Source organism: Falco biarmicus, chromosome 4 (genome assembly GCF_023638135.1).
Source record: "Falco biarmicus isolate bFalBia1 chromosome 4, bFalBia1.pri, whole genome shotgun sequence".
Lineage (NCBI taxonomy): Eukaryota > Metazoa > Chordata > Aves > Falconiformes > Falconidae > Falco > Falco biarmicus.
The window spans coordinates 104,433,034-104,455,227 of NC_079291.1; the positions used below are offsets into that span (position 1 = coordinate 104,433,034).

Here is a 22,194-nt window from a genome sequence, read left to right on the forward strand (position 1 = left end):
ATTTTCAGTATCAGATTAAAATCTGGGAAGTGGAAATAGCCGTGTGAAATCTGTAGGTGTGCTTACAAGCTAACCTTACAAATAGGATTAAAAAATGTAAGAACAGTAATGAAAAAGGATAATCCCTAACTTGAATTTATTCTTCATATTTCATTGCATTAAACTTCACTTTTCACTAAACAGAGAGCCCATTATTTTTAAAAGAGTTCAGAGGAAGAGTAGGAAGAAAACCATGCAAAAGCGGGCATTGTGTATGTGCATATGTAGTGAAAGGAGTGCTTAGGTCAAGTCCCTTAAAGAATTACCACCCAAGGAGTTTGAGTGAAATAGGTTTAATATAAATTTGTGGAAATGCAACTGCACAAGATCCAATGGCAAGGTTCACACTATTACTTATTACACAGAGTAAAAGCACAGAGATAAATCAAGCCGAAATAAGTCAGAACAGAGTTGGAAACCGTTTACAGAGATCAAAGGTATAAAAGGGTAAAGAAGATCTTCCCATTGAGTCACAAGGTTTAGAGTAGACCCCCTTGTTTTCTAAACTTTCACAGAGTTTAGGTGCGGCTGGACCTATTCCTAGTCTTAGACTTGGACAACGGATTAGATCTAAAGGGGAGAGAGAGAGAGAAAGTTTGTTCACAATTCAAGATTATTCATAAGATTTTAGCAGCAAATCAATAAAATTTGTTTGAAGTCACAAAAATTACATAATTAACCTTACTACCTCAAGCCTTCAATATATGTTACAACAAAGGTATACCCACTAAAACTTCGAACTTTGGCCTTGAGTTCAGTAAAATACTCATGTCTTATGCTTCTGCATTCCTCAACAGGCAAAGGGTTAAGCCCCGAGAAGCAGGGGTATCAGCCCAGGCCCCATCACCAATTTTCCACAACAGTCCCTGTAGCATTGCAAACTTAGTGGTTTGTGAGCTCTGAGAGGCATCCCACTCAGAGGGGGATGCTGGTCACAGCCTGCTGCAGCCCAGGAGAGCTTAAAAGGGTCTAGGACCACCGTTTATAAGGCTGTGAGACAACTGGCTTCAATCATCAGCAAATTTCCATCACAACCGCAACCTAAATTGGTATTTTTCTCTACAATTCTAGGAACAATATATTATTTCACCCAGTTACCGCTCAGGCTGTGATCTGGCAGGCGCATTGCAGGGTTGTCAGGGAGTAACTGATAGTTTCCATTCCTCTTCCCCGCTTTGACCAGTCCACAGGAGTTCCAGTACGTGCCATTTTCTGCCTTAGCTGAGTAGGAGTTACTTATACAGTCAAGGGATGTGTGACCAACCAGCTTGTTACTCAAGCTGCCAAGGCCTGGCTGGCAGCTCCTGAGGTCGTAGAACAGCCCAGAAAAGGGGGAGAAGTGCCACCACAACATATATTCACAATCCAGTTTCATCAGATACATGACAAATCAAATTCTCATTCATTAATAGAAAGCACAAGACAAAGGATATTTGCCTTAAATCAAAATATTAACAGAGTCTAAGACTGCTTTTGTCTCTTCTACCCAACAGATGCAAGCATATCCTCAAGAAATTGACACAGGTATGAGAATAAGCTAGTCAGTTCTGTTTCAGGCTTTGCCATTAACTTGCTGCATAGGTTTAAAGATGTGATTTTTATTTCCAGTTGACTCATCTGATGATCATTATTTTTCCTACCTACTGTACTTCAAAAGGTCATTACTACACTTATTTATGTCACCTTTTTTCACTTATTTCAAAAATCTGCCAATGGCACCACTAACAAAACTGGAAGTCTGCTATTCCACAGCAGCGTTCTCAGCTCCTCCCCAAACTAACCGCAGGGAGGAAGCCAAAAAAACCCAACCAACTAACAAACCCTGCAATCTTTACCATTACATAATAATCACATGTCAACATACATTTCCCCAGCTTCACCCAACAATACGAGACTTCCGACAGATTCCCCAAACAGTATATATCTGTGTATTCAACCCTGGTCCTTAATCCAGTAAGAATTTGCCATTTACGCGTTACCTGAGTGTCTAGTGGCAGTGAACTAAGGATTTTTGTATAAAGGAGAATCCAGACATGTTCGGACTAACTTGCTAGAAAGTTTGCAATGTGATTAAACGAGCGTTATTTCACACTTATGCTGCCACCTGGTGGCTGTTCAAAGTATCAGCACGACTCAGTAACCACGCGCGGAACGGGCGTGCACTGGGGTCGGGCACTTCACCAACTACTGACCCTGGTATTTTTCTGGCTGGACAGAAAACTCAGCACAGTATTCACACTTTTCACAGAGTGTGGAAGTTTCTTTCTAGATTCTCATACAACTTTACATTGAGGAACGACTTCATTCTACTGAGGGCTGAAGTCTTTGTTAATAAGAAGATACGTAACATTTACAGATAGGGCTCTCTGTATATAAGGATACGCTGTTAACTAAGGAAATATAAAAGCACGAGACCCACCTTTGGCATTCCTCCAGCACATATTTGCTTTCAAACTGTTAACTGCAGTCATACTGCACTAAAGCCTCTCCATCTTTGCTATTCAGATATGAACAAATGGCATAAAGAAAAACAATTTGCAGACAAATTCTGTTAATAGAGTATCTGGTCTCTGTCCCACCTAGGGTGAAAAAATAGTTCACAGTTTATGTGCTTATTTTCTTGACCTGATTTTATGCTGAGATCAGAGCTACCGATTCTGCAAAATCTATCTTCCAGTTGAAATCTGCACAAAATTATCTTTAACTTAAACCCCACAGTACATGAGTATAACCTTGTCTGGGGCACCAAAGAATAAAAAAAAGTTAGGTCTTCGATCAATTATTCAGAATGTCAGAACTTAAACAGGAAAGTTCTGTTTAAAATTCTGACATTAAATCAACATAATTTAGTTCCAAAAACTGAGTTTCAACTCTTCCACACACAGATTTTTTTTTCTTATAAAAGGTGTTTAAAAACAGAATCCTATGAAATACCCTCTGAATTTTGTTTATATTGCAATGAACATTCTATATTTATAATTTGGAGTTTAGAACACCTTCTCAGTCTAATACAGTATTAATTGTGGGTGTATAAGTTAAATACTACATGACAATCAGCTCTTCTATGAATAGTTCAAGTCCAAATTAAATTTTGAATGTTTCCATTTAAGTTACGTGATGGTGTAACACAATAATCGCTATGCCAAAAAAACCCGCAGGCCAGCAAAAAAAAAAAAAAAAAAAAAAAAAAGATGCTTTTTCTATTTCTGCTATTCAAATGTGGTCAATAGTTTGCAAATCCTCTTCAGGGCAGGGTCACATTTCCCATGGTGAGCTTTTAGTTCAAAATTATTTTCTTTTAAAAAGTTTATATTCATATTAAAAATGTAGCGTAAATTTTAGAGAGTACAAGACCTGTTCATGCTGTATCACCACTTCTCTATGCACACAGTATTTTTTTAATTCTCTCACATCACAACTAAAAGGTCACCCCTTAGTATACAAAATGCTATAAAAATAGCTGACCTGCAATTTTCCACTTTTGATGAAAAAATAGGAAAAGTTACTAAAGCATAGTTGTATGTGGCCTAGACATCAGTACTTAGGTATCAGTATGCAAAAACACAATTCACAAGGAATCAAACTATACAAATCTATATCTGGAATAGAGCCTAAAAAAACAAACCACCTCAAATCAGAAGATATCCCACTGAGAGTTCAGATTGCATTAAAAAAAATGAAAAGCTCATTTAGCATTGGTCTTTTTCAATTACTTATATACTTAACCTTAATATACAGTCTATACTACTCCTCACGGCATTGTAGATATTTACTTTGCCTACCATCAAACGATCACGTCCCCAGTTTCCAAATAGCATCTATGTTAAATTTTAGCTCTCATGCACTAATGACTGCCCGGCTCTATTCCTCATGGTACCCACCACCTTCAGAAGGGCAATCCAGCTGTTCTGTATTTCTGTTGCTGATTTTCAACATGCCTTTGTCTACTGGTTTTCATTAAATGCAAGTGGACTGCTGCTGTGGTCCTCTGAACTTCCCAGCATCAGGCACACAGACCGAAAGCAAAGGTGCAGGTCACTGAAGGACTCTAGCTAGCAACACAGCTAGAGAGACACGTGCCTTGCCCTTTGTGAAGGAGTAGCTGCTCAGAGTGGGATGCCAGGGCTGTGGTGCTACCGGAAGTGAGCTCCCACCAGAGCCTGTGTCCACACCTGCTGTCCCAACTGTACCATAATCTGCAAATGCAAATGAATAACCATTTTCCTATCGCTCTTCTCTACTCTATTCCTGACCCAAGGGCACAGGAGAGGTTTAGACTGGATATTAGGACAATTTTTTTCACTGAAAGGGTGGTGAAGCATTGGAACAGGCTGCTCAGGAAGGTAGTGGAATCACCATCCGTGGAGATATTTAAAAAAACGTGTTGATGCTGTGCTTAGGGACACGGTTTAGTGATGTACTTTGACAGTCCCAGGTTAACAGTTGGACTTCATGATCTCAGAGGCCTTTTCCAATCTAAGTAATTCTATGATTCTATGATATGATGTATGTCAAGCTTGATAACACAATGCTGCCATTGATTTTTAACCACACCTTTTAAATCTCACATTTTTGTGTCTAAAACTTAAATATGAAATGAAAAAATAATGCATACGTAAGTTCTTTAAAAATAGTTATAAATCCTAAAATTTTCATGTATCATTTCATGCAATGGTTGGGTATTTTGCCACTGTTAAGTATCTGGACATGCTTTCTTGGAAAAATAAAACTGTGTTAGGAATATACACACACACTCTGGTACTCTCAATTTAAAAAGTATATTTCTTTAATTTCATTCATCAAAAACACATTTCACAGAGAAAATCTGCATTGTAATTACATAATTTTAGGACACTGAGACAATACTTATTATTACTCTATTATTAAATAAACCAAGACTATCTCACATAAGATTTTACTTTTTTTAAAAAAAGAACAACACCACACCAATAACTGAAAAACCCACTAATCATCATCATTGTTGTTTGGATTTTGGTTATTTTTTTTCATTTGGAAACCAAAAAATACATCTTCCTTTCTGCACGATTAACAGATTTCCTCTGAAATATAATACATTAAAAAAAGGAATGAATTGTTCAAATTCTTACTACATTGATTCATGCAGGACAACATCAACTACATACAGAGCATGAGATCAGGTGGAATAATTACCTGTTCGTGTTCAGGTTCACTATTATGTTTCTGTCTAAAGTACAATGAAATGTTTGGACCATAACATTTGTTTTTATACTAGCGAGCATCAGTCAGTGTGCATTTTCAATATAACACAAAATTTACAATACCTCCTTTATCTCTGCTTACCAACATTATCTTCCCATTGCCATCCTCCCTCCTTTTGTTTTCTTCTTGGTAAATGTTTTATCTACAGCTTGCGCAATAGCTCTTTAAACATAAGGTAATTTCTCGTTTTGTCTCAAAGCCTAATGAAAAGAAAACAAAGTGTATTTATGAAAATCATTTAAAAACAAGACTATATTATTTTCACAAGTTAGCATACCAATACAAAGGTGTGATTTTGTCATTTACTTTCCTTGAGTACTGTTATTTTCCTATTATTTGACAATACATTTTCACAGTAGCGTTCTCACTTCCGTATAAAGAGTATTTATGTAACAGTATCACTTAACACATGATTCCAGGTCTACTATGCATCCCATAAATTAAAAGTACACCAATGCATCTTTCTTCCAGTTTATTGTTCCATTTCTCCGATTTCACTGAGAACCTAAAAACAATGTTCAAATGACTTACTGACTGAATCTCTAGGTTTTCTCCTATACTTCCGCAGCCTGTGTTTTGCAGTTTTGCAAACTGAAACTGATCTGACTACACCCTACTGTTGTTTGAAAAAAAATCACCATAAACATAGCTAACTAGCAAAAAGGATCTGTGGTGTCCCTGAACAATTTTAACACATTGCCTGCATTTATGCCCATTATTCACTATGTAGCACCCACTATTTTCTAAACTCTTTTGTACTTCCCCGTTTATTGAGTGGTAGATTACCTAGCCCCTATGTTAATGATAAATATTTATGTATGTTGTTACAGATACTTTTCTTTCACTGTTGTTTTCAGTTGTTTGTAAGAGTTCATTTCTGGAATATCAAACATTTATAAACAGCTGCCGGTTGTAAACAATTACTTTACTAGGAGACAACCACTTTGTCAGATACATTACAATTTCGACTTCAGACAAGACTTTACTTGATCATTATTAGGAAAAGACAGGTCTCGCAAAGGCAATAATAAATGCTTTCAAATTATTTTTTCTTACTGCTGTTTCCCAGAAGAATCACACATCATTCCCGTACTAGTTTAGTTTTAAAAAGACAGAAGGCGTTATATTAAATGCACTCATATAGCTATATAGTTACCTTCAATTTTACACGCATGGATTCTCCATGAGAAGAAATGCTAGCCACTATTGGCAGGGCAAAGTTTTTATAAAAATAAATTAAAACAAATGTCTGCCTGCAGGCTGAACATTCCCACCAATATAATGGGAATATACACAGCCACATACCTGTCATTACATAGAGGAACAGAAGTTCCCTCTGGGGAGAAGTTTTAAATAAGTTATCTGCATTTGGTTATATTTCTAACGTTACTACAGTGACTTAGCACTTTTAGTAGAGAAAATCACAGGAACGGACAAGGACCCCCTCAACAGCTACTACAGAAAACTGGGTCAGTGACAAAGGACAAAAGCCCTAGCTTTGGCGAGACCCATCAAGTGTTAACTACGGAAGACTGCTAAGAACGTTTAATTTTTATGGAAGCTGCACTGGCACGCTGCAAACTGCGGCCGGCGTTCCCTGCCACTGCCAGCAGGGCCCCAGGCTTGGTGCACGGCACAGCGGCGGAACCAGCGGCACCACCAGCGGCACCACCAGCGGCGGAACCAGCGGCACCACCGGGCTGCAGGAGAAACCGGGCCCGGCCGCTGCGAAAGGGCCCCCCCCCCGAGCACGAAGGGCTCTACGGCCGCCCGCTCCCCTCAGCCCCGCCAGCCGGAAGTGAGGGGCCGGCCCGCGGCGAGGCACCGCCCCCAGCGCGCGCACGCCCCCCCGGGCATGCGCAGCGGGGAGGGGCAGTCCCGGGGCGCGCCCGCGGCCGCCGCCATGGTGTACATCTCCAACGGTGAGGGGCCGCGGGGGGCGGCCGGGGGGCGGCCGGCGGGGGGCGCGGGCAGAGCGCTGCCAGAGCAGCCCCGGGTGCGGCGCGCTCCTGCGGCCTGTGGCGGAGCCTGGCGCGCCCCTCCGCAGCTCGGAAGGACTGTGACCGGCCCGGGCGCGTCCTGCGCCTCCGGGAGCGTCACCAGAGGCGCTGGCACCGCGCAGGGCAGCGGGGGCTGCGTGGGACACGGTCCCTGTGCGCGGGGGGTGACCCGGTTGCTACAAGTGTTCTCGTTCCCCCTATGGGATGAAACTCGCTCCCCTCCCCTCCCCCCCCCCCTTCCCCCCGCCCGGCGGGTGTGTTTGTGTGTCACACACGGGCCGGCGCCACGTGCCATCATCGCGGGGTGTTTTGTATCGTGATGTGTTACAGGACAAGTTTTGGATAACCAGAGCCGGGCTCCTTGGCGCTTGTCAACGATAACAGATTTCTTCTGGTCCATAGCAGATTTTGTGGTCCTATTGTAAGTAGAATTAAATCTTTAGGTGAGCTTTATTTTAGATTTACCATAGGCGGAAGGTATACCGTGCTATCCAGCAATAAAAATGTTAATTTGCTTTTTAGCATTCCCTATCTGCTGTCCCCAAAACATACATGAATGCTTTACTAGGACTACGTGGCCTTGGTTATTAAGCGCTATAGTATCTATTTAACAAAAAGCATATGAAAATTGATGCTAACTTACTGGCAGTTCAAATGCATTTTCTTACATTTCTTCCATTTAAATACTGCAAAAAGAAAAAGCATATACTTTTGTCAAACAGCTAATTTCTAATACCTGAGGAGAATTTCTACTGGTGACAGTAGATTCTGGCTGTGTAAAAATAACCACACAGCAGTAATCACAGATGTATGGCCCCAGATCAAAGCCAGTTAAGAAACAAACGATGTATTCAACAGTCCTTCATTATTTTAGTTATAGGTTTAGACTTTATGCATTTCTTGGATGTTTACCAGAAAACGAGATTTTAGTTTCAGCCTCACTGTAATTTTGGAATAACTTCAGATTTTGTCTTCATATATAGGAGAAAAATTGCCAAGATTTATTAAACAACAGTGATCTTGAGAAGATACACTGTTATTCCTGAACACTGTTTGCTGGTTTTTAGGCCATTTCTTATCTTGCAATCCATATATTCAGAAACTGTATCTAGAAATCAGTTTACCTAACTCCTGTTTTATTTTTCAGTTTCCAGAGCATTATTCAACCAGATTTGAGAAGAAGAGGCTATACGTCTTCCTCCTATTCCGGATACAATGATGGAAGAGGGTATTTTTCATATTCACACTAATTTCTTTTTTCCTATCTTAGCAAAATGACATAATGTATTCAGATTTCAGCTCTGATTTGTATTGAATCAGGTCACGTAAAAAGATAAACAAGATCTTAATCTGCAGTACTTGGTCTGAAATCGTTGATAACACATGGCTTTGGCTACCTGTAATAACAGTACAGGCTAACTCTCACTGAAACGATTTTTCAAACCGGACTAATAGAAAATATTAGTTTCAACTAATAAAATATTAGTATTCAACAGTTAGACATCTGTTGAATGTCTTCTTTTGTTAGACTTGCTTATGCTCAGCATTTGATTTATACTTTGTTATAGAGGTATCATTTCTGTAAATGCTAGTTACTTGTTTATTTGTTTTTAAGGGTTTGCCTAAATTTTTTGTAGGACTGTGTAAAAGCCTCAAAGAGAACTTTAGGTGAAAATGGGGTTGGGGTTTTTTTTACAGCTTTTCACATGAAACCCAAACAACTTTTTCCAGAGGTTCTAACTTTGTAGTTACTATAATTTAGAGACAATGTTACTATATTTTTAGTGTAACAATTTAATGCCAGTTGAGAAGATGTTGTTTCCCTTGCTTTCTTTTCAGGCCTCCAGCACATCCTCGCCGGAGGATGGGTCGAATAAATCACTGGGGTGGAGGCCCCAGTCCACCACCAATGGCTGGAGGTGGATGAGGAAGGTAATTCCAAGTCTGCTGTATCCTGCTTTGAGGTGTTGGGGTTTTTTTAAATAACAATAATAATTGAAAGTTAAGGTAGAACAGAATGTTTTGTCCTCCTTTAGTGAGAGTTACCAAAACAGGAAGAGAATCAAAGTGACTAGATACTGTCAGTAAAGGAGAAAAAAAAAGGAGGATGCAGGGGTTAAAAGGTTTTGGCTCAGAAGTGGTGAGCCTCTATTTTTAATTGCATAGGAGTGGATATAGAAAGTGTAGCAACGATTTTTGAACACAGCTGATATGTACTTTTTTATAACTTCTGTTCTTTTTTGGCTGCTAATTTGAAGTCCTGTCCAGATCAGTTGTGAAACACTTTGCGTTTCTAATAGTTATGACACGTGAGGGGTTTTTTGTTTAAAGTAGATACTTCTCAATAGAAAAGTAGGAAAACTAATTAAGTTTTTAAAAGACTTGTAAAAATCTTTTTTTCCTGTTACAGTGAAATAGCTATCCAAATCTTGAATTCTAGTATAGCATAAAAATCAGAAATGCTTAAAAAGGGGGGCAAAAGCCATTTTAAAAGCCTTGTTCTTTAAATTTCTTACAGTTGCCTGAACTTTAATTGTTTTATTAATTAGCTTGGCTGGTGGGAGTTTCTTCTAACATTGAATATATGCATAGTATGACTTGATTTACTTTTAAGACTTAAGTAAATATTCCTTCTTCTTCATGAATCATTCCCTATTGCTACCGTAACAAGTTACAAGAAAAAAAAAAAACCACATGCAGGTGGTTAATAACTGTAAATCTTATAGGAAATAGTTTATATTCCAAACCCCACATACATCGGTATTTCAGTTCCCTAGAAAAAGGATAAGCTTCTCCCCATTATTTTTTTTGTTTTCATTTGGATTTTTTTTTTTTCTTTTGACTAGACATCATGCCAGCAAAGGCAGTGGGGAGGGCTTTTGGCCAATAATGGTAATGTGTAACCTGCTTTAGGAATAGAAGTTGCCTTTCACATGTCTCATTTAGTTAAATTAAAAACTGTTCTGTTATAAAATTGTTACTTGCATAATTTTTATCTTGTAGAGAAAGGCCTTGTTGTCTTTCGATGTACTGTAATTACTACTTTATTTTTTAGGTAAATGCCTGCTGAAGAGGCAGGCAAAAGCATACACATCTGCAAGATGAAAGGGAAGGAATGTTTAGAGGTGGACCAAATGAGTTTGAATGTTGTGAATGTGTATGTCTAACTGGAAACTGTTCTGTGATATAAGCAGATTAATGAAGTTGTACTGGGAACTCCTTCAAGGATCCAGTGTAACTGAACTACAGTTTTATTAAATACATGTTTACTGTCTAAAGTCTTTGTATAGTTTCTGAACATTTTACTGTAGTTGCAAAGTAATAAGTAAATTATATTTGGCTTGTCACAAGGCTGACTTTCTCATCATTTTTAGAAAAAAAAAGTCGTGTGAAGTACAGTAAGCCCTTTTCTATGCAAATAAGGAAGAATACATACTTATATTTGACACAGAAGATCCCTCAAGAATCACACTTAAAGTACTGCTTCCTAATAGGTTTTGTACTTACTCTGTTTTTGTCAGTACTAACATTCTGTACTTTGCTATATTTACATGGTATTAATGATACTCTTAACACACTTTTAAAATGCAGTTTACAAATTTTATTTTTTTTTTACATCATTGCCTTTTACAAAATCTCTTCCTTAAGGCCCATAACAGGTTATTTAACATGCCTGTTTTATAAGCATCTCTTGAAACCGCTTTTTTTTCCGTTATAAATGTACTCAAATGTATAAAGCCTATCTGCTGTACAGATTTGGGTAAGCCCTTCCTTAAATTAGGCTTTGTTTTTATTACATGAAGAAAAAGGTATTGAACTCAAGTACTGAGTGCTAACACAGAAGAGTTACTTTCAAACAGTTAACTACCATTTAACTTAGTAACTAACTTTAACCTTAAAGTTAAGTTAACTAATCATGCCATTTGAGGATGGGAGTTTCTTCTTCATTGTTTCTGGATTGTTTGGGGTTTTTTAATCAGTTGGAGAGGGCTGCATCTATCTGAGATAAGATTAGCTGCCAAGAATCCAGATTACATTACCTTCTACAAGGTACCACTGCAAGTTGTTTCCTTAAACCTCTCTAACCATCTCTTTATCAGGAAGTTGCAGCATTCAGCAACGCCCCTCGGTTAACCCAAGCATCTGCCGGCAAAAGCCGGCTCCTCACGGTGACACCGCCCCCTCGGCCGGGCCCGCGCCACGTACCCAGCACGTTACTTCCCGTTAACCTGGGCCTTTGCTCTAGCAAACACCCTCCTCAGCTCCCTCAGGCACCACGTCTGTATCGAGGCAGGCCCAGCCGCAGGCCAGCCCCGCGCAGGAGCCGTGCGGAGGAGGCCATCTGTGCAGTGGTTCTGAGGCCGCCGGGAGGCCGGTGCGGCCCCTTCTCCCGCCCCACCAACGGCCCAGCCGACCTGCCGCGGCGGCGGTGCCACCCGGCCCTCCGCGCAGCGCCGCGCCGCTCCCCCCCTCCGCGCCGCGGCCGGGGCAGCTCCCCGGGGCAGCCGCTGCCCCCCCGCAGCCCCCCCGCAGCCCCCGGCCAAGCCCTCGCCATACCTGCCCGAGGGGCGGGGCTGGGCGCGGGCCACCCACTTCCTGTCCGCCACTTCCGGTCCGTTCAGCAGCAGCTTCCGGGCGGCGCCGGCCCGGCGGGGAGCATGACCCAGGCGGAGAAGGGCGAGGCGGAGAACGGGAAGGACAAGGAGCGCGACCGGGAGCGCGAGCAGCGCGGCGTCAAGCGGCCCATCGTCCCCGCCGCCGTGCCCGAGTCCCTGCAGGAGGTGAGGCCCAGCCGGCGGGGGGGGCGGGGCCGCGGCTCCTCGAGGAGCCGCTCCCTCCGGCCGCGCTGGGGCGGGCCGGGCCGGCCCTTTTAAAGGCCTGGGCGCGGGGAGGGGCCGCGGGGCCGCTACTCACTGCCCCGCGCCTTGCGGTGCTTTCAGCAAATACAGAGCAACTTCATCGTGGTGATACACCCCGGCTCGACGACCCTGCGGCTCGGCAGGGCCACGGACACGCTGCCCGTGGGCATCCCGCACGTCATCGCGCGGCGGCACAAGCAGCCGGGACAGGCGGCCTACTGGGACAGCTGGCTCCTGCGCGACGGCCTCAACGTAAGCCGGGCCGCGCACCGTGCCGCAGCGGGTTTTAATTACCTGTTTCTGCTGCGTTCTTGCTCGTGTAACGTCTGTATTTCCCAGAGAAGAATACGTCTCGCGGCAAAACATTTTCCTTTTCGATGTGCTGGAGGTGCCGCCTTACTCAAGTCAGTAATTTGCCCCAGGCTACCCTTGCATTTTGTCCGATTTGTTCGAAGTAAACTAAATTTAATGAATTGATAGGTGGAGGGTTTGTCCATCCTGCCTCCTCTGCTCTGTGGTCCGGTATCACGCACAGTATTTCTGATTATAGAATGCCACTGTGGCACTAGAATTGGACTGCTTCGTTCGTAAATGCATTGGGTACAAGTTGGTTTGTAACCTGGGTAACATAGCAAGTAATTCTAGTCCAGCATGCTCGATAAATATACATAGTGATCTGATTCATAATTTGTATCTGTACAAAAAATTGTTGATCAAATTAATGCCTCCGATATTAAACCTCACCTTTAAATAAGTGATATCTTTTTCAACAATTTTGCTCCTACTTAGTATTTCTGAAGGTAAAGAGGTAATGTTCAGAGCTCATCACTCTGGAGATGAAGTCCAGCAGCCACTGAAATCAGTTAAAAGACTCAAGTTGACTTAGACAAATAGGTATTCAGAATGCTGATATAAAAGAGTTTCTTTTAAAATAAGCGTGTGTTGGTTTTACGTTGTACAAACGGCTGTCCTTTCCACAGTCTATCAACTATAGTAATTATTTCATTGTTAATAATAGTTTCAGTATTACAAATAGACAGGCATGTAGCTGGAAAGTATTTACATTGCGTATTTGTGGGTTTTATTTAGAAACCTGAAAGTACTGAGCAGAGACAAAATGGCCTTAAAATGGTGGACCAAGCGATATGGTCCAAAAAGATGTCAAATGGTGCAAGGCGAATACCAGTGTCACCTGATCAGGTAACTCATTCCTAAGATTTTTATTAAATTTTTCATTCATATAGTCATTTGGTGTGATGCTGTGTTGTAGTGGAGAAGAACAGATATTCTCTTTATGGAAAATACAGGTAGTGCTATTGTGTGACCTAACTGAAGATCTGAGAAAATGAAGATTTAAAATGGTTCTTTGAGGGCTGGGGTCAGTTGGGGGTGTGTTTGTTTTTTCTTTCATGTATGAAAAGTGACTGGTAAAATATTTATCAATGGTATTTATTTCAATTGCATTTCAGGCCAGGTCATACAACAGACAGATGCGGCCAGCTATTTTGGATCACAGCTCTGGGACCAAGTGGACAAACACTTCAAATCATCCTGAATTTTTGGTAGGAGAAGAGGTAAGATTCATTTTCCTACTGAAATGAGGCTTTGTATTACATTTTAATGAGGCTATGTTATATATAGCAGTTTGCTATATATTAGGATGTATTGAAAGACATGTGAATTTAGTCAAGCAATATGTAAGAAGCTTTACTGTGGACTAACTGAATATTTATTATCATTCAGCAAGACCAGACAGTTTCCCTCATCTGCCTAACAAGTATCCTGGATCCTTTGCTGCTATAAATCAGTGTTTCTGAAGGGACTAGGTGAGAACTTTGCCCATAATTCATAAAAAAAAAAGGCAAAAAACTGATAAAAGGATCAGCATGTGGAATTACTGCTGGGTAATTAGGTATTCATGAGTTTCAAAGAGTCTTTAAATTATTTTAGTTACTAATTTGAGATAATGGAAAAATATACCGTTCTGTTCAGTAGATGTCCATCTGTGGATATGAAAATTCAAAGAATTTAATCCACTTATTTAATGTCTTCTTTATTTTAACATGTATAATCAAGCCCTGTTAAAAGAAATTCCCCATATTGCTGACACATCAGTCTGGGTGCTGCTGTATGTCTAGGATCTGCTTCTGAAATCTTTTTCTGGTATTTTTTGCTGATCTTTTGGGAAAAACTGCATAGAACATTGTCTCTTGTTTTCAGGCACTGTATGTTAATCCACTAGATTCTTATAATATACATTGGCCTATTAGAAGAGGGCAGTTGAATCTCCACACAGGACCTGGTGGCTCCCTCACTGCAGTATTAGCAGACCTTGAAGTTATATGGTCACATGCAATACAAAAATATCTGGAAATACCGTTGAAAGACCTAAAGGTGAGCTGTGAACACATTAATGTGGCCTGCATCCACTTCTGTAAATGTTACTCTGAAAGCGAAGCAACCTGCTGTTATTGGTAGCCTCTTACTAGTGGCTTTCTTAACAAATAAATTCTTTCTGCTGGCGAGCATCATTCCTGACCTCATTTGGATTTTTTTCTGTGTCTTTAAGACAAACATTGTTAATAGAACTTTTAACAAGGCGGTTTGGAAATCCCATTATAGAAATTCTACAGTTTTAGTCTGTTTGGTCGGGGGGGTTGTTGACTAAAGGAGGCAACGAGGAAAGGTTCCCTAATACTTGCATAATTTCTTGTCCTTGTTGAGTAGGTGTTTTTCTCATGTCTGATGTACTTTTAAACACTTTGGTAGCCTATAAATTCTTAACTTGGTTTTTTTTTGTTAACTTTTTTTTTGTAATCATTTTTAAAGGATTAGAAACCTTCCCCCTTTTGATAATTTTGCTTCTTTTAATAACTTGTATATTGTGCTTTCTTCCTTAGCATCAGGTATTCAAGAATGTAGAGAAACTTAGTTTGAGAGCTGACTTTAATTTACTGTTCTTATCTTCAGTACTACAGATGCATTTTACTAATTCCAGACATCTATAATAAACAACACGTGAAGGAACTGGTAAATATGATCCTAATGAAGATGGGCTTCTCAGGTAAAACCATACATAAGTAAGCACTTAATGATCAATAGTGTAAAGATTTGTATAAAATCCCAGTTTGGCTGGAACTAGCACCTTTCAATCTTGTGCTGTCCGGTGACTGTTGCCTCTTTTAATGGGGCAGAAGGGTGGGCTAGCACTGAAACAAGTTTCTTGGTTTGCTATTATGTATTCCAACCATGAGCTTCTCCCTTCAGCTGAGATAAAAGTAGTATCAGTGACTTTTCAAGTATTTCTGAAGTGGACAACATTAACTCTGTTACAGAGTATTAAGATTCTTAGACTTCAAAACGAAAGTATGTGATGTCAGATGCTGCTACTGTCTTTACAGAATGACATAATACAAGTTTTCAGAGTTGGTTTAAGTGCATGCGCTAAAGATAGAAGAGTAATAAAGTGAATTAAAAAAAAACCCCAAGTAATTGTTAGCTGCTTCTGCATATTTGTTTTAGACTGCAAAGCCCTCTGATGAAAAAAGCAACACAGTTTCTTTTCAGTTAAACTGCTGGAAGTTTCTAGCTGCTCTTCTGGACTGAACTGCTGTAGTCTTTAACCATCTTTCTCTGATTTCACATTTAGAGAAAACACGGAAAGTCATTAAGGAAGGCACAGTAACCCAACCATACTTCATGTGAAATACATCAGAGTAGTGGTGCTCCAGTACTACGCAGGTTTAAGTACAGGTTTGCGATACAAATGCAAAGGCACTCTTTTACAGAGTTAAAGTTGGACTGAAAGGAAAGCAGAGGGTGAAAGTGGACCTTGTTTTATAACTACTTAAAAAGCATATCTAAAATGCTAGTGATAGTAATACTTGATTAAAACTAGGAAAAAATTAGGAAGACACTTCATGTGTATCTGATAATGAAGAACCTGCAATACCGGTTAAAATAATAAAGTCTTGAGGCAGTATCTTTAATCTTGCAAAAAATAAGAACATTTGAATACAGGCATCCACTGTACTCTTAGCTTTTCTCAGGACTTTTAAGGGCTTACCTAACAAAAAATCTGGAAGTATCCCCACCCCATCTTTGCTAAATATACAGATTTTCAGTGCAGATTCAGCTATTAGTAGATTTTACAAGACATTAAGATGGCCTTTAAATGTCACCAACACAGCTCTGGAGCTTGGCATAAATTGGATATAATTTTTTCTCATATTGCTAGGAATTGTTGTACACCAAGAGTCTGTCTGCGCTACCTTTGGAAGCGGGTTAAGCAGTGCATGTATAGTAGATGTGGGAGATCAGAAGACAAGTGTTTGCTGTGTAGAAGATGGTGTTTCCCATCGCAACACCAGGTATCTTTTAGTACGCAGAATTATTATAAGCACGTACTTAGTTACTTACCAAAGACTTAGCTTTAAAAATGAGACAAATGTTCTATAAATACAGGGTTTTCTTTCTGTGAGCCATCTAACAGGGTCATCGTGTTACAATATGAACCTTAAAGAATTCTCTCTGTCTTCAAAAGAAGAAAACAGGCAGAACTGATACTGTGCTCTGGAAACTACATGGAAGTCATGATTGCAGCACATCTAAAATGTTCCTTGTACTCCTGTGCATGCTACCGTAGAAGGCCAGTATGTCAGCAAATAAATAAAATAATCTTTTTCTTCTCTGTGCGTTAGGCTGTGCCTTGCATATGGAGGATCTGATGTGTCAAGGTGTTTTTATTGGCTTATGCAACGAGCAGGATTCCCATATAGAGACTGTCAATTAACTAATAAGCTGGATTGCCTGCTGCTTCAGCACCTAAAGGAAACATTTTGTCATCTAGACCAGGTGAGAATGGGAAAATAGTGTATTCTCCAAGTAATTTTCTCTTTACAGAATGCTACTCTGGGTAACCTTTTTGAGAGTCTACAATTGCTTGTAAATGGAATAAAATGTAATATTTTACTCAATAGAATACTGGCAAAAGTTTGAAAAGCTTTAGACTTGAAGTATTTGTAACTTGTTTTGTTTTTCTTCTAGTCGAAAGGAATCCCAACTCTTAGAAAGGCAGTTTCTTTACTCTTATTACTGAAAGAAGCACATAGCTGCATATTTGCTGGTTTTCAACTTCAGTTTTGTAAGATCTGCCACCAGGTCTCTCCTTTCTGCACAAACTCTCATTTTAGAGGCTTAGGCATGTAGAGAGCTGTCATACTACAGGGAAAAGACAAAAAAAAATAAAAAATTAAAGAATAGCTAAATGAAATTCATAGTCTGAAGAGTTTTGTTACTTTTTGTTTCCTGCAGTTCAAATACATTACACAGCTTGATAGATATAAAAGATAGTTTTGGGGCAGTTGTTTGTTTGTTTTTTTACTTTAGGATATTTCTGGATTGCAAGATCATGAGTTCCAAATTCGGCATCCGGATTCTCCAGCTCTGTTATACCAGTTCCGATTAGGGGATGAAAAATTACAGGTGATTTGTTTTAAAATTACAAGAATTATATTCAGCATTCAGGCTCAGCACCTCACATTGTACTGGCCCAGTGCTACTAAGCCCACATGATTTATTGATTGTTCTTAACATATTGTTAACAGTTAACAAATTGTTTATAGTTTTAAAATTAATTACTGTAGGTATGAGTGGGCTTAATGCAGCACTAGTGGATGCACAAGACTTCCTAACTAGCTTTAGCCAGAATGGTTGTAGTTTCCACTAACTATGATATATATCCTTCAAGTGCAAAGAATGAATGCTAATTTTGTAAGTTTTTCAGCTCACCATTGAATTTTCTAAATTTGTAACAAACTGCATTTGAGTATTTATTTATATTTTATTTATTTATGCTAGAATCTGTAAAGAAACTTATGTATACAATTGTATTTGGGGGGTTATTACACAAAACTGAAGACACGTTAGCTTTTTACAAAACTGTTTGGAAAAAACTGTATATTTAATATTGATTTGTGAGAAAAATAGAACAAGGTTTTTCTTTTTTTATAGTAAATGCCAAAAAAAGAAAAACTATGTAGGAAAGCCATGCCAAATCTCTCATTCTTCAGGCTCCAATGGCTCTGTTTTATCCAGCAACTTTTGGAATTGTTGGACAAAAAATGACAACTTTGCAACACAGGTCACAAGGTGACCCTGAGGATCCTCATGATGAACATTATCTGCTAGCCACACAAAGTAAGCAGGAGCAGGTGTGTGAATTCTCATTTTTCATTGAGATTATTTAATTTGGGAATAAAATCAGGACTCATTATCTCATCTCAGAAACCAAAGTTTGTTACCTGAGTCAGAAGCATTAAGGAATACAGTAGGGAATTATGGATGTCTAGACAAGTCTTTAATTAGAACTGTATATTTTCAGAGTCTAAGAGGGCTTCAAAGTAAACCTCTTGCTTTGAAAGTGGGGATTAAAATGAAAATTATATGAGATAATAATGCATGCTTAATTAACCTTTCTGTGCAAAAAGGTGAAGGGAAGTACAATGGTGCTTAGTTAAGTCTTTGTATTGTTCTCTAACCTACCGAAGACCTTCTTGCATTTTTCATAATTCAACTTGTTTTCTCAATTTCAAGTCTGCAAAAGCTACAGCTGATAAAAAATCTATGTCTAAGCCTGGTGCATTTGAGGGAGACTTGAGAGGCCAAGCCTCAGACATTTCAGAGAGGATCTACCCACAAGAAGTGGAACTGGGATCTTCCCAGAGTGATTGTGCGATATCTGGAAATGATTCAGAGGAACCTCTAACTGCACACATGTCCAGGAAAACAGCTATTTCTCAGTTTGAAGGCAAAGCCTTGGGCCTTGACAAAGCCATTCTTCATAGTATTGACTGCTGTGGTAAGAGTTACATTTGTACAATTCTGTAAAATATGCATGTCAGCGTGGATTTATGGCAACTCCTGTATTTTACCAAAGAAAGATGTATGTCCCCAAGTTTTATCATCTTTCAAGTAGCAATACTGTTCTTTATACTTGCATCTTTGTTGAAGTAGACATTTTGAATCTCCAAGGAATAGAAAGAATTTTAAAAGCAAACACTTAACTGCTTTCTGTCTGGTTTGACTTGCACTAAATTCTTTGTAATACAAACACAGGCCATATTAACTTTAAAACACATATATTTCTATATATCCTTTCATTCTAGCATCTGACGATACAAAAAAGAAGATGTACAGCTCCATCTTAGTGGTGGGAGGAGGCCTTATGTTTCATAAAGCTCAAGAGTTTCTTCAACACCGTATTCTCAACAAAATGCCACCTTCTTTCAGAAGAGTTGTTGAAAATGTTGAAGTCATCACAAGACCTAAGGTATACTGTTAACTAATAGCTAAATAGTTAATAAACTATGATTGGTTGAAATCTGACAGATTAAAAATATTCTTTCAAAACCACAGATTAGTTGAGTATCTGAGGAGATTTAGGAGAGCTTACATAGCACTCTCCAATTACAGGCAGGAAGTTAGAGGTATAGTAAGAGTGTTACCAGTATTGATCACTGAAATTTTAAGAGCTAGAGGCCATATTCTTGAAAAGCACGAAGTTAACCTGTCTGCTTAGCAAGAAATTGTTAGGGCTTTTTATTATTATTAAGATGAAAGAAAGTATAGCATTAAAAGAGAAATTGTCATTTGGCATTAATCAAGAAAAACTTGTAAAAACAAATCGTGAGTATGTTTTAGAGCCTCCGTTGCTGAAGGCAGAATTTTTTTTAAGATGGCCCCTAGACATGTCATGAAAAAAGTGACTTCTCAAAACATCTTACATATTCTTTCCATATTTTTGTCTCACTGTTTTTTCCTGAATAATTTTGAAAAACTTTTTTTCTCCTCCCCTCCACCTCAAGATTCTAAGTGGTGAATACTATTAGAAAAATTAGGATACAGCTTCTGAGAACTATGCAAAATGAGACCAGTGATTGTTATGTGTTTTGAATTTAGGATATGGATCCCCGCTTAATTGCATGGAAAGGAGGTGCAGTTTTAGCCTGTCTTGATACAACTCAGGAGCTATGGATATATCAGCGAGAATGGCAGCGGTTTGGTGTCAGAATGTTACGAGAGCGAGCTGCATTTGTATGGTAACAGTTAAGTTTACAGTGGAACCTGCTTAACTGAGGATTCCTTTCCCCAAATGCCCCTTTTTTCCCAGTGCAGATATATTGATCTTCTGCTGATAGATATTTTTGTATTTTATTAAAATTAACTTCAACTGAGATATTGCCAAGTGTTGCAAAACAAATCTTGGTGAATGCACATCACCTCAGCATTGCTGTACTTCATCTTTTGAATGGTATGCATTGAATTCTGTGTACAAAGGATCACAGTCATCTCCAAATTAACTACATATGTATTATACAGGTTATGAATATTAAAATTCACAATGTGAGCTTTTGAGATATAAAATATTGATATGGCAGATGTTAAGCCAAGATTCATTCCAGATACATGCGCACAGAAGCAATAGCTGAAGAGTGCAGGCTGTGGGTTTAATGCCTTATTCTGATTCCTACTATAATGTTACCAGGAGATGAAATTATTTTATAAGTGATCGTTATGGAAAAAGTGAAATGGAGAACAAAACTAGAGTCGTTGTTGGTATTTTGCTTATATAGTAAATTATTCAGTGGAAAGACTTAAGAATTCAGAAGTGAAGTATTTTTTCTTGGCTGTTTTCATCATCAGAGGCTCTTCCTCGCTTCTCATTATCCATTGTAGTTATCCAATGTAATTACCTCAAAGAACTAGATGCATTTCTATATAGCCAGTACCAACCTAAATCATGTGGTACAGGTACATGGGCTTCTGCTCCCAACAAATCATCCTTGGTTACAGAAGTGTTATTTGTTGGGGTTTTTATTCTGTAATGAAGACTCCTGTCACCCTCAAATCCATATCTGCAATTACAATCTAGATTAAAACTATTCAACCACATCTAACAGTATAAAAAATAGCAAAGATAATGAATGTAGTTTCTACAAGGAACACAGGGAAGAACTGACTTCCTTTTAATCTGCTCTCATTAGAAGTTCTAAAGAGAAAGGATATTTCCATCTAAATTAGGCTGTAATCTTAGCTGAAAGTATTTTACTGCAGGCTGTGGTTACATTCTTGTATTTTATTTAAGACTAGGAGCTTTGGGCTCATTTATTGAAGACTGCATACAATACTTCAAATTGTAGTCCAACAAGTTTAGATATCATTGCTGGATTTGTTTTTTGCGGGGAGAAGGGGGCATATCTCTTCAATAAAAGGGTCCAGAATTCCTGTTCTAGAATAAATGTATTCTTTTAAAAGTCACATGATTGTGATACAGGAAAAAAAGTACATATGTACAAAGATCTTGTTTGGATTTGTTGATCTACAAATGGTTCTCCACAGCAAATATTTCACAGCTTCACGTCAGTGGGTGCTGACACTTGGACACACTGAAGGGTGAGATAAACTACTCCATTTTAAAAGCTACATTGTTCTTACAACACCATATCAAGCACACTGTAACTCAGCAACGTAACAGCATCACAAAACCAGCCTTTAAGTCATATTGCAAAACCTGTGCTGCTTAACTGCATATGAGGCTCCCATCAGTTAACTTCACAAACTCCACAAACTCCACACAGAGGAGGGCAGTACTTCTAAGTTACTTGGTGAACTGTGTTCTAGTATTTACACAACCAGTTACTTCTCACTGATAGTTTTATTTGAGCACAAATTTCTTTATGAAAGTCACTTCTTAGTTTACCACAACTTAGAAAGGTTTTGTTCAGGATTTCTTTCGAAATAAGTAAGCTTGTATTAAATATGGCCCAGTAGCTATAATGCCCTACTTGTGTTCAGCTATTGATACTATTGTACTCAGTTTTGTAAGACCAGTTTCAATATCCAGACACCTGTTGATTTCCTATTCCTTGCCATAATTCCATGCATCTCACTGCATGGAACAGAAAGGCCTCTGCAGAAGTTCTCAATGTCCTTCGTAAGACAGGTATTCTGGGTAGAAGTTCAGAGTGCTTGGTAAAGTGTCTTCTGAACCCAAT

At 39.2% G+C, this 22,194-nt stretch overlaps 2 protein-coding genes and 1 long non-coding RNA gene across 8 annotated transcripts in view; 2 read left to right on the top strand and 1 right to left on the bottom strand.

Annotated features, from left to right (window-relative positions):
• Positions 1 to 318: 318 nt before the first annotated feature.
• LOC130149141 (uncharacterized) overlaps positions 319 to 22,194 on the bottom strand; it is a 34,899-nt gene continuing 13,023 nt past the window's right edge. For 3 of the 4 annotated variants that reach the window (XR_008821806.1, XR_008821808.1, XR_008821809.1), the window contains exons 3-4: positions 5,362 to 5,480; positions 319 to 4,235 (exon numbers count right to left, since the gene is read on the bottom strand). This is a non-coding gene — a long non-coding RNA (uncharacterized LOC130149141). The remainder of the gene's footprint in view (positions 4,236 to 5,361; positions 5,481 to 22,194) is intronic. The other variant, XR_008821807.1, reaches the window with a different exon arrangement.
• SELENOK (selenoprotein K) lies at positions 7,065 to 10,630 on the top strand. 2 transcript variants are annotated; one of them, XM_056338454.1, is made up of 5 exons: positions 7,065 to 7,202; positions 7,611 to 7,701; positions 8,428 to 8,508; positions 9,120 to 9,212; positions 10,336 to 10,630. In XM_056338454.1, the coding sequence occupies exons 1-4, from the start codon at positions 7,136 to 7,138 to the stop codon at positions 9,205 to 9,207; spliced, it is 327 nt and encodes a 108-aa protein (XP_056194429.1). In that variant the 5' UTR covers positions 7,065 to 7,135; the 3' UTR covers positions 9,208 to 9,212; positions 10,336 to 10,630. The 2 variants fall into 2 exon arrangements, with proteins under 2 accessions (XP_056194429.1, XP_056194428.1); XM_056338453.1 differs by lacking the exon at positions 10,336 to 10,630 and having other exon boundaries at positions 9,120 to 9,216.
• ACTR8 (actin related protein 8) lies at positions 11,856 to 20,792 on the top strand. Of its 2 annotated transcripts, XM_056338449.1 has the most exons (13): positions 11,856 to 12,061; positions 12,221 to 12,391; positions 13,229 to 13,339; positions 13,609 to 13,713; positions 14,360 to 14,533; positions 15,110 to 15,203; positions 16,377 to 16,509; positions 16,840 to 16,993; positions 17,528 to 17,623; positions 18,211 to 18,351; positions 18,734 to 18,998; positions 19,306 to 19,469; positions 20,099 to 20,792. In XM_056338449.1, exons 1-13 carry the CDS (start codon positions 11,939 to 11,941, stop codon positions 20,240 to 20,242), a joined length of 1,875 nt encoding a protein of 624 aa, XP_056194424.1. In that variant the 5' UTR covers positions 11,856 to 11,938; the 3' UTR covers positions 20,243 to 20,792. The 2 variants fall into 2 exon arrangements, with proteins under 2 accessions (XP_056194424.1, XP_056194425.1); XM_056338450.1 differs by lacking the exon at positions 12,221 to 12,391.